At 36.9% G+C, this 13,032-nt stretch overlaps 1 protein-coding gene across 5 annotated transcripts in view; it reads right to left on the bottom strand.

Moving 5' to 3' along the window:
- Positions 1 to 13,032, bottom strand: part of XPO4 (exportin 4) — a 115,443-nt gene that overhangs the window by 35,392 nt on the left and 67,019 nt on the right. For all 5 annotated transcript variants that reach the window (XR_004054700.1, XM_030922196.1, XM_010361254.2 and 2 more), the window contains 3 exons: positions 12,068 to 12,180; positions 6,724 to 6,881; positions 6,297 to 6,471 (listed from right to left, as the gene is read on the bottom strand). Coding sequence is in view for 4 of the 5 variants with exons in the window: in XM_030922196.1 (XP_030778056.1) it covers positions 6,297 to 6,471; positions 6,724 to 6,881; positions 12,068 to 12,180 (446 nt within the window). In the remaining variant the exon portion in view is untranslated. The remainder of the gene's footprint in view (positions 1 to 6,296; positions 6,472 to 6,723; positions 6,882 to 12,067; positions 12,181 to 13,032) is intronic.

Genomic DNA, 13,032 nt, shown 5'->3' with positions numbered 1-13,032 from the left:
ACGAACCACAAATAACATTTGTGCTGCACAGTGTAAAACATTAGGAAGGACACAGGAAAGATTAAAGACTGAAAGAGCTGTACTATTAGTTGATGCTGTTATTCATCTGCTATTGGTATGTAGATTGTTTCCTAGCGAAGTATCATTTAAGGCAAATAAATATGGCAACAATATAGTGACAGAAACGTCACAAATAAAACTTCATGAACTCTCCACTTAAAAATGTAAGAATTTAGAAGTCTTTGGATGTCGAATGAAAAAATAAATTAAATCCTTATCTAGTTATTTTTATTTTTTTTTCTAGCTAGTCCTTAAAATACAGAATTAATTTAACTTCAGAGTACCTATGCAGCTGACAGTATTCCTGGCTTCTGGAACCCCCAAGAGAAATTGATTTAGTAGACAAGTATTGCAGCTGTTAGAAAAATCCTATAGACAGATCACTTAAAAAAACAAAAACAAAATAACACTACCCCCACAAAAACATGAAGAGTCCAAGCTATAATTTACAGAAAAAGATTTTAAATGTTGCACTACTGAATTAATAGACTTTCTTCCTTTTGAAAATGCACAGGAGTTTCCAAATTCTCAATGTAAAGGAATGCATACACGTTAAGACACTGTTCCTGGCACATGGTAAGTGCTTCAATACAGACTTAACAAAGCTGAATAGTAGCTGACATCTCGGGGACTCACTCGGCTTACATGGGATAAAAGGGCAATCCCTTCTTTCTTTTGCTTTTTTAAAAAAATTTTTCCCACATACTATGAAAATGCTTTAGAACTCCCTTTTTTTCTACCTCACTCTAGTATTCATTTTTGAACCCCAGGTCCATTGGATCTAGTTATGTTTCTAATACTAGCATAACAAACAATATAAGGGATACGATATGGAACAATAGTTATGACAGTAAGTAAGCTTTATTCTAAATCCACTGCACTCTAAGGAGCAAGAATTCTGTGAAACTTAACACTGGTTCTGTACTAGGATTGGTAAAGCAGATTTAAACAATCAGAGCTGACTCATACAAGTCATGAAATATTGCATGGTAATATCTTCCAATTAGAATTAAAACATAAAAGTAATTCTTAAAACACTTCTTTTAATAAGAATCTGTATTTAAGGTAAAATAGTAACTAGTTTTCTTCCAAATACCCTGGTAGAGCTAAAACTATTATTATTATTTCTAAAAAGTATACTTTTAATGTGCAAGGTTTAAAAAATACTCATGGATTTCATTTCATTTCTTCTTCTATCTTTTAAGCAGAGGAAATGAATGTGCTTGGTGGGTGGGAGGCACTGGACAGCCAGCTTGCTCTCTCCAGTATCATCGATTTATTCTTTTATAGCTACAAGAACCGTTTGGTGGGGAGACTGGCAAGGATCTTCAAACAACCCATCCTTTCATGGGTGAAGGTGCAAGGCAGACGACTCAGTTATACTGCACCGACACAACCGTCCCAGAGAACAAGTCTTGTTTTCCCTCTTATCACTGAGATATCCCAAAATGTATGCTCCCTACTTCTCAGTCTATAATTTGGCTACAATTTATGGCTTCCTTTTTGTCACATCACCTCGCTACAAAGTAATTACCCAACAAGCCAGAGAAATTGGATTCTGAATCAAGAATGCTGACCTCTAAATACACTCACTCACTCGACATATGGCAAATTTATTTTATTGCATTACATTCTATAATAAACTTCCTAACAACTTTATCAAGTACCTGTGTCATGACTACCTTGTCCTGCTAGTCTTGAGATTAGGCTACAAATATACTAAAACTAGATGTAAGGTTCTTCCTTTATAAATTGTTATTTATCACCATCGCCCTTATACACAACACACACATCAAAATGCATATACAAAATACCTCAATGCTATGAAGGCTGCTCTATTTATGTAGCAACATACTGCACGGCTTCACCTACTTGGCTGAACTCAGAATGGTTAATTATAAAAGAAACCAAGAAACAAACTAGAGTATATGAGTTCAAGTCATATTCTCCATGAATTTCACTGAACCAATTCAAATGCATGTACTATTATAAACGTTTTCTAAAACAGTTGATGTATTAATATGAACAATTATTTATAGAATTTTAATCTTTTTTTTTTTTTGAGACAAAGCCTTGCTCTGTTACCCGGGCTGGAGTACAGTGGCATGATCTCAGCTCACTGCAACCTCTGCCTCCTGGGTTCAAGTAGTTCTCCTGCCTCAACCTCCTCAGTAGCTGGGATTACAGGCGCCCGCCACCACGCCTGGCTAATTTTTATATTTTTAGTAGAGACGGAGCTTCGCTATGTTGGCCAGGCTGGTCTCCTCACCTGACCTCAGGTGATCTGCCTGCCTCAGCTTCCCAAGGTACAGGCGTGAGCCACTGCACCCAGCAGGATTCTAATCTTTAAGGCAATACTTTTTCAATTTCACATTCATTCTCACCTCTTCGGTTCAGCAATAGATAATAATTTGATTTCTGGGTATAATGAAAAAATTCTTGCCTCCAAGAAGCCTAAAGTATTATCAAGAAACCTGCAGCCACAGAGAAACTTGGCTGAATACTGGAAATGCTCTTTGTGAACACAGACTCTCAGTTAACTGCAAGTCAGGGTACTCATAAATACGTCTCTTCACTCACATGCTGAAGACACCAAGCAAGGTGGCTTTATGACATGGGTTTCAAAAACACACATTAGTATCAAGAATGTTTCTCCCTATGAAGATACTCTTTTTCCCTTGCTACACAACATAATCACCATCAAAGACATGAATTCCTATTTAAAAAGATGATAATCTGTATATATTCCTAAACAAACACAGCTCTGAAGAAAGTATTCTCACAGTAACACAAAGTCTTACGTGTGAAACCTGTTTGCCTACTGGAAAAAAACTCAAGATTTCACAAAATTAAGATTATAAAAATCATTTTAAAAATAATTTTTAAAAATTAGAAATATATTTGGTTAGCACCAAACAAAACCCAACAGTTGTTCTTACGTAGTAAGAGTGCACACAAGCTTTCAATAAAAGCTATTATTTTAAAGGTTCGTTTTTAAAATTATTATTCTACATGTTATTGCGTGTAATAAATTATTGCATACTATGCAGGTCTCCCCCTCCCGTGTTTTTTTTTGAGACGGAGTTTCACTCTCGTTGCCCAGGCTGGAGTGCAGTGGCATGATCTTGGCTCACTGCAACGTCCGCCTCTCGGGTTCAAGTGACTCTCCTGCTTCAGCCTCCCGAGTAGCTGGGATTACAGGCGCCCGCCACCATGCCCAGCTAATTTTTTGTACTTTTAGTAGAGAAGGGGTTTTGCCATGTTTGGCAGGCTGGTCTCGAACTCCTGATCTCAGGCAATCGGCCTGCCTCAGCCTCCCAAAGTGCTGGGATGACAGGCGTGAGCCACCGAGCCCGGCCTATACAGGTACTTTTCATGCAGTTAATCCATGTCATAAAGCAGTGGAAGGAATTCGTGCCCTGACTTCACCAATGAGGAAACATGCTCCAAACAAGTGAAGCGGTCTGAGCTCTCGCCCTACATGATTGTTTGGCCCATAGCTGTACGGTCTCCCTCAAAGTTCCCATCTTTCCATTCCATGCTAACTCCCGAACTCATTTATTTAATATGCCTCAATTTATCAAATTTTACTTAAAAGATCATGTCTTGGCCAGGTGCAGTGGCTCACACCTGTAATCCCAGCACTTTGGGAGGCCGAGGTGGGTGGACCGCGAGGTTAGGAGTTCGAGACCAGCCTGGCCAAAATGGTGAAACCCTGTCTCTACTAAAAATACAAAAATTAGCCAGGTGTGATGGCACATGCCTGTAATCCCAGCTACTCAGGAGGCTGACGCAGAAGAATCGCTTGAACCCGGGAAGCGGAGGTTGCAGTGAGCCAAGACCATGCCATTGCACTCCAGCCTGGGCGACACAGCGAGACTCCATCTCAAAAAAAAAAAAAAAAGGATCATGTCTTTACATACTTCTCCATCTCAGGACAACTACGTATTACATACTATTACTACAATCACTGGGTGCCTAAGAAAACAAAAGATGAAACGGTTTCCATCCCAGAGGTCCAATTTGGTTTGGCTGGATTTGTTTCTCTATTTCTGGTATCAGCTCTACACTCCCCTGGTCCTCTACTCCCAGCATACACAAGATACAGCGGAAACCGCTTGAGGCTGAGATGACATTTAGGAGGTTTACTCTTCAATAAAGTCATCATGCATGGGCCACCACATTAGCCCTCAACTCCACCACACATCCCCAACCTGGTTTCTATGACTAATACAAAACCTTTCCCTCTGTCCTTTTCAATAGGTGACCAATTATTTTTAACAATGATTTTTAAATATCATAAACAGCTCAATTAAAAATTAATTAAGAGTAAAATAAATGAAAATAAATAGTACTTTTCTTGAATGAAACCCGTCAGGTTCATCATCACTAGAGCATTTCTGCTGTGAAATAAGCACAATACACATATACTTCTCTGCAAATGCATGTAGGCTTTCTATATTCCAACACTCCTTTGTCAAATCTTGAAGGAAAAATTGTCAAGATGTCAGTGACCTCAAAATAAATTCATTCTGTACTTAAAATTTGCAAACCAAGGATGCCATATATCCTCCAGCAATTCTTTAAAATGTTTGGGAACATGCTTAACTCACAAACAGAAACTAAAAGGTAGCTCAGTTTCTAAATATAGGCTCAACATGCTCTTTAATCCACCTGGTTTAGAAGAGAAAATAAACCAAGGGGGAGAGGGAAAGTGCAAGGAATTCATGTTAAATAAAACCTGACTAGTTCAGAATCTGTGATCATCTGAAAGAGGTTTGAGTAAAGCGTAAATACTCAAAATTACCCTGGATTTTTAAGTTGAGAACATAAATTATCCCTCTGAAACATTCAAATCTACCTATCATGCCTTTAAACTTCTACCCTGCTGTTACTACATTTTCTACACCACATAAACACTTGTCTGACCTGGATCCTTTCCTCATCAAATCACGAAAGTGCTCGATTACATAAACATAATCATCTCGAGTTCCTCCTATTCTCTGAACACCTCTGAAGGGATACAAAAAAACTCACATACACATTGGCAGAATCTAACCAAAACAACTTACAATTTAACATGAAATTCTAACAAAATATCTATATTCCTTTTACTCTTACAGCTTTTCAAAAAGATTCACATTTTGATTCATAAAAAGAAAAATTAGTTTCAACACTGTAATCACTACTTTGTGGAATGAAATCAATTTTTTTCCATGATTAATATAACTATTCACAGTAATCGTTACAAAGGGTTGTCAAGGGGTTTTAGTAGATGTTTTCTTTTTTTTTTTTTTTTTTTTTTTTTTTGAGACGGAGTCTTGCTCTGCCGCCCAGGCTGGAGTGCAGTGGCCGGATCTCAGCTCACTGCAAGCTCCGCCTCCCGGGTTCACGCCATTCTCCTGTCTCAGCCTCCCGAGTAGCTGGGACTACAGGCGCCCGCCTCGTCGCCCGGCTAGTTTTTTGTATTTTTTAGTAGAGACGGGGTTTCACCGTATTAGCCAGGATGGTCTCGATCTCCTGACCTCGTGATCCGCCCGTCTCGGCCTCCCAAAGTGCTGGGATTACAGGCTTGAGCCACCGCGCCCGGCCCCTAGTAGATGTTTTCTAAATTTAAATATAAAATATGGAAAATACACATTTGAAAATTTATACCAAAAAACATCTTTAGTATTATTGGTCTTAATTTCAATGTAAATTAAATTCTACCAGGATACACTATTAAGGCATTACCATCCAAAAAATTACAGAGCACAGTCTAATGAAAATAAGCAAGGTTACAAAGATTTGAACCAAATTATGTTTACATAATTGCCAAATAAGTCCAAAGTAAAAAATTCTCAAAAAAAATAAAATAAAATTACACATAACTACACCACACCACAGTAGCACCCTGTAAACAACGTTTTTGCTGTTAGAATGAGCTTTCAACATAATTTATATGTGAAAAATTGTGTTGAACAAACCACAGCTCATTTCATTCCATCTCCCATATTTGAGTACTAAAGTATCTCAAAATTAAACGCTTAAGACCAGTTAATATCACCAACAAAACTATTTTCATCCACAAATTTTTAAAGGTCATGTTTCCCAAATAATTCGCACACCTAAACAAAACAGTCATTTTAATAGCTAGCACTCACTTAAAATAATTACTTTCCATGAGAAATGTTCCAAAGGCACCACAAATGTCTTTGTGAAAACCTGACACAATTTACTTTAGAATAGTCACTCACCACTTCTTCCAACGCAGCACTTCGCCCGAAAGAACAAGTGAGGTGTGTGAGGCAGTTAACGAAGGAGGAGAAAAGCTCATTTGGAATGGCGGTTAGAACATTTCGTGGGAACACGGTTATCAGGTTGCTGATAATGCTGGAGATGCCCACAGCTTCAGAATCTTCTATTTCAATTCTAAAACCAAGGAATGAGTATTATTAAGTGGCAGTAAAAGAAAAATTATTAATATAATAGCTTATTTCCAAACAAGCAAATATGGTTACTGATTCATTTTAAAAGGTATGTCTTTGTTTATTAATTTCAAATTACCCATACGACTTTATTTCAAAACATAAGGGGGAAAAATAACTAGTTCCTTTTTTTCTTCTACTGTTACACACAAAACATAGAGTTCCTTTTTCAGCTGCAAAGGGCAAGTATACCTACCCATTGATAGTATTCAGTAATCCCTCAATGAAGTGTGCGAGATAATCAACTTGTGATCCTTCATCAGGGAAGACGGGTCCATGAAGAGAAGCTAACTGGGCAAGGCACTGCAGAGAATCTTGTGCCATATCTGAATCTTCTCTGATTTTTCGATGTACCTGTTAGAAAGAATTACTAATCCATAAATATAAATTCTTCCTTTGTAAGGGTCACGTGCCTACCATGCCGAATGAGGTAAGAGAAAAATTCACTGTAGCTAGTTATTTCCAGAAAATTAATTCCTGAATTAAACTAAATTTAGAAAATTGTCCCTCAGTTCACTTTACAGGCCATTATTTTAAACATATCAATTGATTTTTAACTGAGGGCTACCTACATTTTGAAAATTGATCCGTCTCCAGCATGTTATGACAAAGAGAGAAACAGATGCCAGCCAGTCAGACATACTGCTTCTTCTAAAAACAGCAACGACGACAGTCATCTGTATTATGCTAACTATGCCCTAGCTACAGCTTCTTGCTAAAGTTAGCAGACAAGTTCAATCAAGAGTATATAGATGCTGCTTTAGTGGAAGTAAACAGTTGCACACTTAGAAAAGCAATATACCATTGAATCCTTAGATATTCATGCATTCATTCAACCTAAATATAATAAGCACATTCTTTTATTAATTCTCAGTTCGCTTACAATTTGTTTGAATCTCAGTTTAACCTACATCATTGCTATTAATAAACGCTAAAAGATTTTGAATACAAAATGTAAATTATACTTAAATCCATTTAAAGCTCACCTAAATTTTATTTCAATGATACAATACGGACATGAAACACCTGCTATAGTGCTCTGCATGAAGGAAATGCTCTTGAAATACTGCTCCCTAGTTTTATAGTATTAATATTCTCAGATGTTAAAGGTTTCATTTCTGTAATCTGACATAATAGAGCCAAGGAAAAATCAGTGAAGAAATACGATCATTATTAATCTCAATCCATCCAACACTCACTGTTGGATGTGCCATTGTGTACTTACCGAAGTGCTTAACCACTCGAGCCCTTTTCTTTCCCGCACAAAGTTCTCTCTCTCTTTTGTAAATGTGTAACACTGAACTCATAGTTTTTGGTTATATTCACTTTGACTATTGTTTGACAATTGCAAATTGTTTCTAAATTACTTGCGGTCAGAACATTTAAGTACTCACTGGTATGCTGGGCCACAGTGAAAACTCAATACATCCTTGTTCACTGAGACCATTAATCCCTAATCCCTGAACTTCTTAAGGTTCTAGTAATGAAATTTAAAATACTAAATAATCTCTAAACATTACAAAGCTAACTGATTTACTGACATGCTTAAAATATGCTATACTCTTTGGACTAGAACAAACTACAGTTCATAAGCCAAATCTGGCCCACGTCTGTTTTTATATGGCTGTGAGCTAAGAATAGTTGTTGTTGGTTTTTTTCCCTCCATTTTTGTATGGTTGGGGGAAAACCAACAAAAATAACATTTTGTGATTTTGTGACCTGTGGAAATTATACAGAATTCTTTTTTTTGTTTCTCCTGAAACAGAGTTTCACTTGTTGCCCAGGCTGGACGGAGTGCAATGGTGCAATCTTGGCTCTCTGCAACCTCCGCCTCCCTGGTTCAAGCGATTCTCCTGCCTCAGTCTCTTGAGTAGCTGGGATTACAGGCGCATGCCACCATGCCTGGCTAATTTTTGTATTTTTAGTAGAGACGGGGTTTCGCCATGTTGGCCAGGCTGGTCTCAAACTCGTGACCTCAGGTGATCTGCCCGCAGTGGCCTCCCAAAATGCTGGGATTACAGGCATGAGCCATCACGCCCAGCCAAAATTCACATTTTCATGACCATCAAAAAGCTTTACTGGAACACTGCCGTGCTTCTTTATACATCATTTATGGCTACTTCTGTACTACAATGGCAGTGTTGAATATGAACATATGACCTGCAAAGCCTAAAGTGTTTACTATCTGGCCCTATACAAAAAATGTCTGCAAATCCTTGGTCTAGAATACAAATATTTTTCAAACTATATTCTAATGTATTTTAAGTTTTATATAGTAAATTCCAAGTACAACAGACAAATTCATATATGCACACTGTCTAGTTCATAAACTTCTGAACACAACTCACTCTTATCAGTTCTTTATCTGAAATCTGTAATTAAATTTTTGTCATGATGCCTTAGAAGCTCGTCAGCATTTAAGCATGCTATCTAGGGAGATATTCTGTCAACAGACAAAATGTAATCTGGGACAATAAGAATCCATCTGGACTGGGCGCGGTGGCTCAAGCCTGTAATCCCAGCACTTTGGGGGGCCGAGATGGGCGGATCACGAGGTCAGGAGATCAAGACCATCCTGGCTAACACGGTGAAACCCCGTCTCTAATAAAAAATACAAAAATTAAAAAAAAAAAAAAAATTAGCCGGGTGTGGTGGTGGGAGCCTACAGTCCCAGCTACTTGGGAGGCTGAGGCAGGAGAATGGCGTGATCCCAGGAGGCAGAGCTTGCGGTGAGCCAAGATCACGCCACTGTACTCCAGTCTGGGCAACAGAGCAAGACTCCGTCTCAAAAAAAAAAAAGAAAAAAATCCATCTCACAATCTTAAATGTTCATTATAGTCTCGAAGCGAGCAATCAAAAGAAAGAATACCCTCAATGAAATAGCTAATGAAATAACTAAAAATAAAGTTAAAATAAATAAATGTCTTTCAAGACAGTGTGTGCTGTTCAAGTTTAATTTATGTTACCTGAAATATAAACCACATAAAACTATTAATAAATGCTTAATTTTTATACAATATAAACTCTTGCCTTTTTCCAATATCATCATTACAAAAGAGTTCCTCCATATCTGAACATGTATTTCACTACAAACTGTATTATAAAACGGAAAGCTGAATCACCACCTGAATATGGGAAAAGGACAGAGGGATAAGGGAAAGCAAAGCCCAGCAGGACGCCCAGTGAGGTGAATGGCAAGGCTATGCATCAAGAAAACAAATACAAGGAAGGAGAAGCAAGTAAGGAAGATGACGAATTCTACTGGAACATGCTAAATCTGAGATGTCTGTGGGCCATCCAAATTAAAACATCCAGTAAGCACTTGGATTACAAGGCTCTGAAACTCTGGAGCAGGCTGTGCTGAATATAGATGGAGGAGTCATCTGGGAACCAATGCCTGAAGTCCTACGTGTCAAACAGAGAGCCACAGGAAAGCGTACAGAGTCAGCAAAGTTGAGAATTAAGATAGGAATGCCAATATTTATGGGATGAGCAAAGAGGGAAGAGACTATAAGCGAGATCAAGACGACTCTGGTCAAAAAGGTAGGAAGAAAACACAATGAAAGTGGGTTTTTTTTCCCCAAGACCTTATGGAAGGAAAAAAAATCAAGAAGGTTGTAAACTTCAGTAGGGCAGAATGCAACCCAAAGTATTCCAACATACTTAAAGTCTTATGATTAACATATTTAAAGTCTTGCTCTTATGCAACAGTATACTGATGCTTATCCAAATCTAGCACAAGTGATATCCAGTGGAAAAGTACTTTAAATTAGGCAATAAATTCATATAACTAAAATTAAATTTAACCAGAATTAAATAAAAAGATCAGCCATTCTCATTTTTAAAACAAGTCACAAACTTGTTCATAAACTGCTTAAGTGAAAATAGCTACAAACCCAAAAATTGCTCAAATAAAGCAAAAAAGGGTTAACTTTCAAATTCAAAAGTTATTTGCATGTGGTTGTTCACAGCTGACAGGAGCAGCTGTCTGGTTTGTCTAGACAGCTGTTCAGATTTGGTAGAGTTGTTTCCAGTACTGCCAGCAAGTTTTTCACCTTTTCAAAAACTGCTGGAGTGGAATCTACTTTCAGTCAAGTGCATAATACAAAGACTTGGACTTGGATTTGTATCAAAACAATTCCTGTCAGATGAAGCAGGCCATGGAATTTTAAAATTTAGTTACAATTATCCCTTTGATCTTGACAGTGGTTTCAGCCATCATTTGTCTGATTTTAAAAAGAAACCACAAGGTGATTTGATGCTCAGTCTGAATATTTCTATAGAAAATAACTTTTATATATACCTATGGATAGATAACCTTGTTCTAGATATCTTAAAATACATACCACATAACTACTTTATTTTAAATGGTTCAATCAGAAAAAGGCAGTTGAAGGGCTCATCTATATTTTTAAAACAAACGAAAAGAAACTAAAATTAACAATTGGGATTAAGCAAAATAGCTTTTTTACTTTTAATTGGTTTTTACTTGGGCTTTTGTCCATGTCATTATATCTAATTAACTTGTATATTCAACCTATAACTGCAAATTAGCATCCAACACATAAATGCACACACACAAATTGTTTTTCCAGCTTTTTGCTGCTCTATTAGGATACACATTGGTCAATGTGGGAACATACTGCTTACATCTTGATATTTAACCAATAATAAAGAGGACTGTCTAAAGTTATACATGAGATAAACTGCTCTTCAATAATACCAACTTAACTAATGGTTCATAAATATAGTAAGTATAAAACCTACACTCCAGAATAGCAGTTCTCAAACTGTGGTCCAGGGATCCCTGAAGCTTTTTAAAAGCCTGTCAGGTTGCCTGTGACAAGAAACTACTGCATAATCCTACGAAGACAGTATCTGCATTTCCCACTGTCACTGTCACACAGGTAAAAACTATTTGCATATAACATGAAGACAGCATCTGCGTTTCCCACTGTCACTGTCACACAGGTTAAAAGTGGAATTTCCCCGAGGCCACACAATGTGCAATACTGCAACTAACTGAAGGCAGAAGCAGGTAAGATAATCTGGCTGTCTTCTATTAAGTCTGATATTATAGATTTACAAAAATGCAAAACAATGCTATTCTCATTAAACTTGCTTTGTTTTCAAAAATATAGTTAATTAAAATGTTACTTATGTTAATATGTAATCGTTTCTTATTGTTACTTTCTAACACATTATTTTGTAAAGTTTCATTTGAATTTTTAATAGGATAAACATAGCCTATATAAAGAAAAGTTCTTTGGAGTTCTCAATAATTTTTAAGAGTACGGAGGGGTGCTAAAATTAAAAGTTTGAGAACTTCTGCTCTAGGATATTAAGCCCTTCATAACTATGTGACATTTTTATAAATTAGCAAGAAACTTTTAAAATAATTTCTATTTAAGCAGCTATATTGATGAGAAGATAAGACTTTAGGGGAGAAAAGCAATCTGTTTTGTTTTACTTAAGAAACACGCCAAGTCATTTCCTCTTTTCTATGGCTCTTGCTACCAGAGAGGAAGACTAAAACTTACTGTGAAGAAAAGCTCCATAACTCTGCTGTCCAGAAGAGTCTCCCGCCAGGACTCTGTTGGCTTCAATAGCACATTTTGCGAGGATTCAAACATAGCTATATAATGTCTGCCCAGTTATTTGGTGTCAAGGTCAACAACAATAACATTCTTACTTTGTCTAAAGTATAAGTATATTCTAAATATAACAGGAGCCATCTAGAAAGAATTTGTAATGGTAACAGTTTAAGCCTCTTCACATATGCTACATAATTCATGCATGAAGCTAAGGAATAAAAGGCATTAAGTGCCTGGGGGAAAAAAGAATGTTACAGGAATGTAAGGTAATGCTTTCATTGTAATTATGTGTCATGCTGTAGGCATACAGAAACTTTGAGAACCAGAGAATTTAATGGTGGCAACGGAAGGAAATACTCTTATTGCAAAGCATACGCCAAAATTCATGCAAAAAGAATCAATTTCTGCAAGTTTATCCCATCATTTCCCCCAATATCTTGCAACAATTAACACCACATATACAAAATGTGAGTCTCACATTGTCTACTTGGAAAAATAGCATTTTTCCAAAAGAAATATATTCACTGGGAAAACAAAAGAACAAAAAGAGTAAACACATATAACATCAAAGAAAAACAACTCCCACAGGTCACAGTATCTGAACATCAAGACAAAGAAATAATCCGACAAAAAACTTCATAGATGCTTATTTAAAATTCCCACAGACTAAAAAGCAATTTATATGGTGTTCAGGCATTCAATTTCAAACATGCTTCAAACAGAATACTGTTTTACCATAAATAAAGCAACCATCATATATATTTGTAGGTTTTTATGAATATGATTTATTGATACTGCCACAGTAACTGAGGCTTTTAAGAAATGAGAAAACTCGGCCAGTAATGGTGGCTCACACCTGTAATCTCCGCACTTTGGAGGGCCGAGGCGGGCAAATCACCTGAGGTCAAGAG

The sequence above is a fragment of the Rhinopithecus roxellana genome, chromosome 18 (assembly GCF_007565055.1).
Source record: "Rhinopithecus roxellana isolate Shanxi Qingling chromosome 18, ASM756505v1, whole genome shotgun sequence".
NCBI classification, from domain to species: Eukaryota; Metazoa; Chordata; class Mammalia; order Primates; family Cercopithecidae; genus Rhinopithecus; species Rhinopithecus roxellana.
Note: the sequence above shows the minus strand (reverse complement) of the source record. Positions and strands in the feature narration are given on the sequence as shown.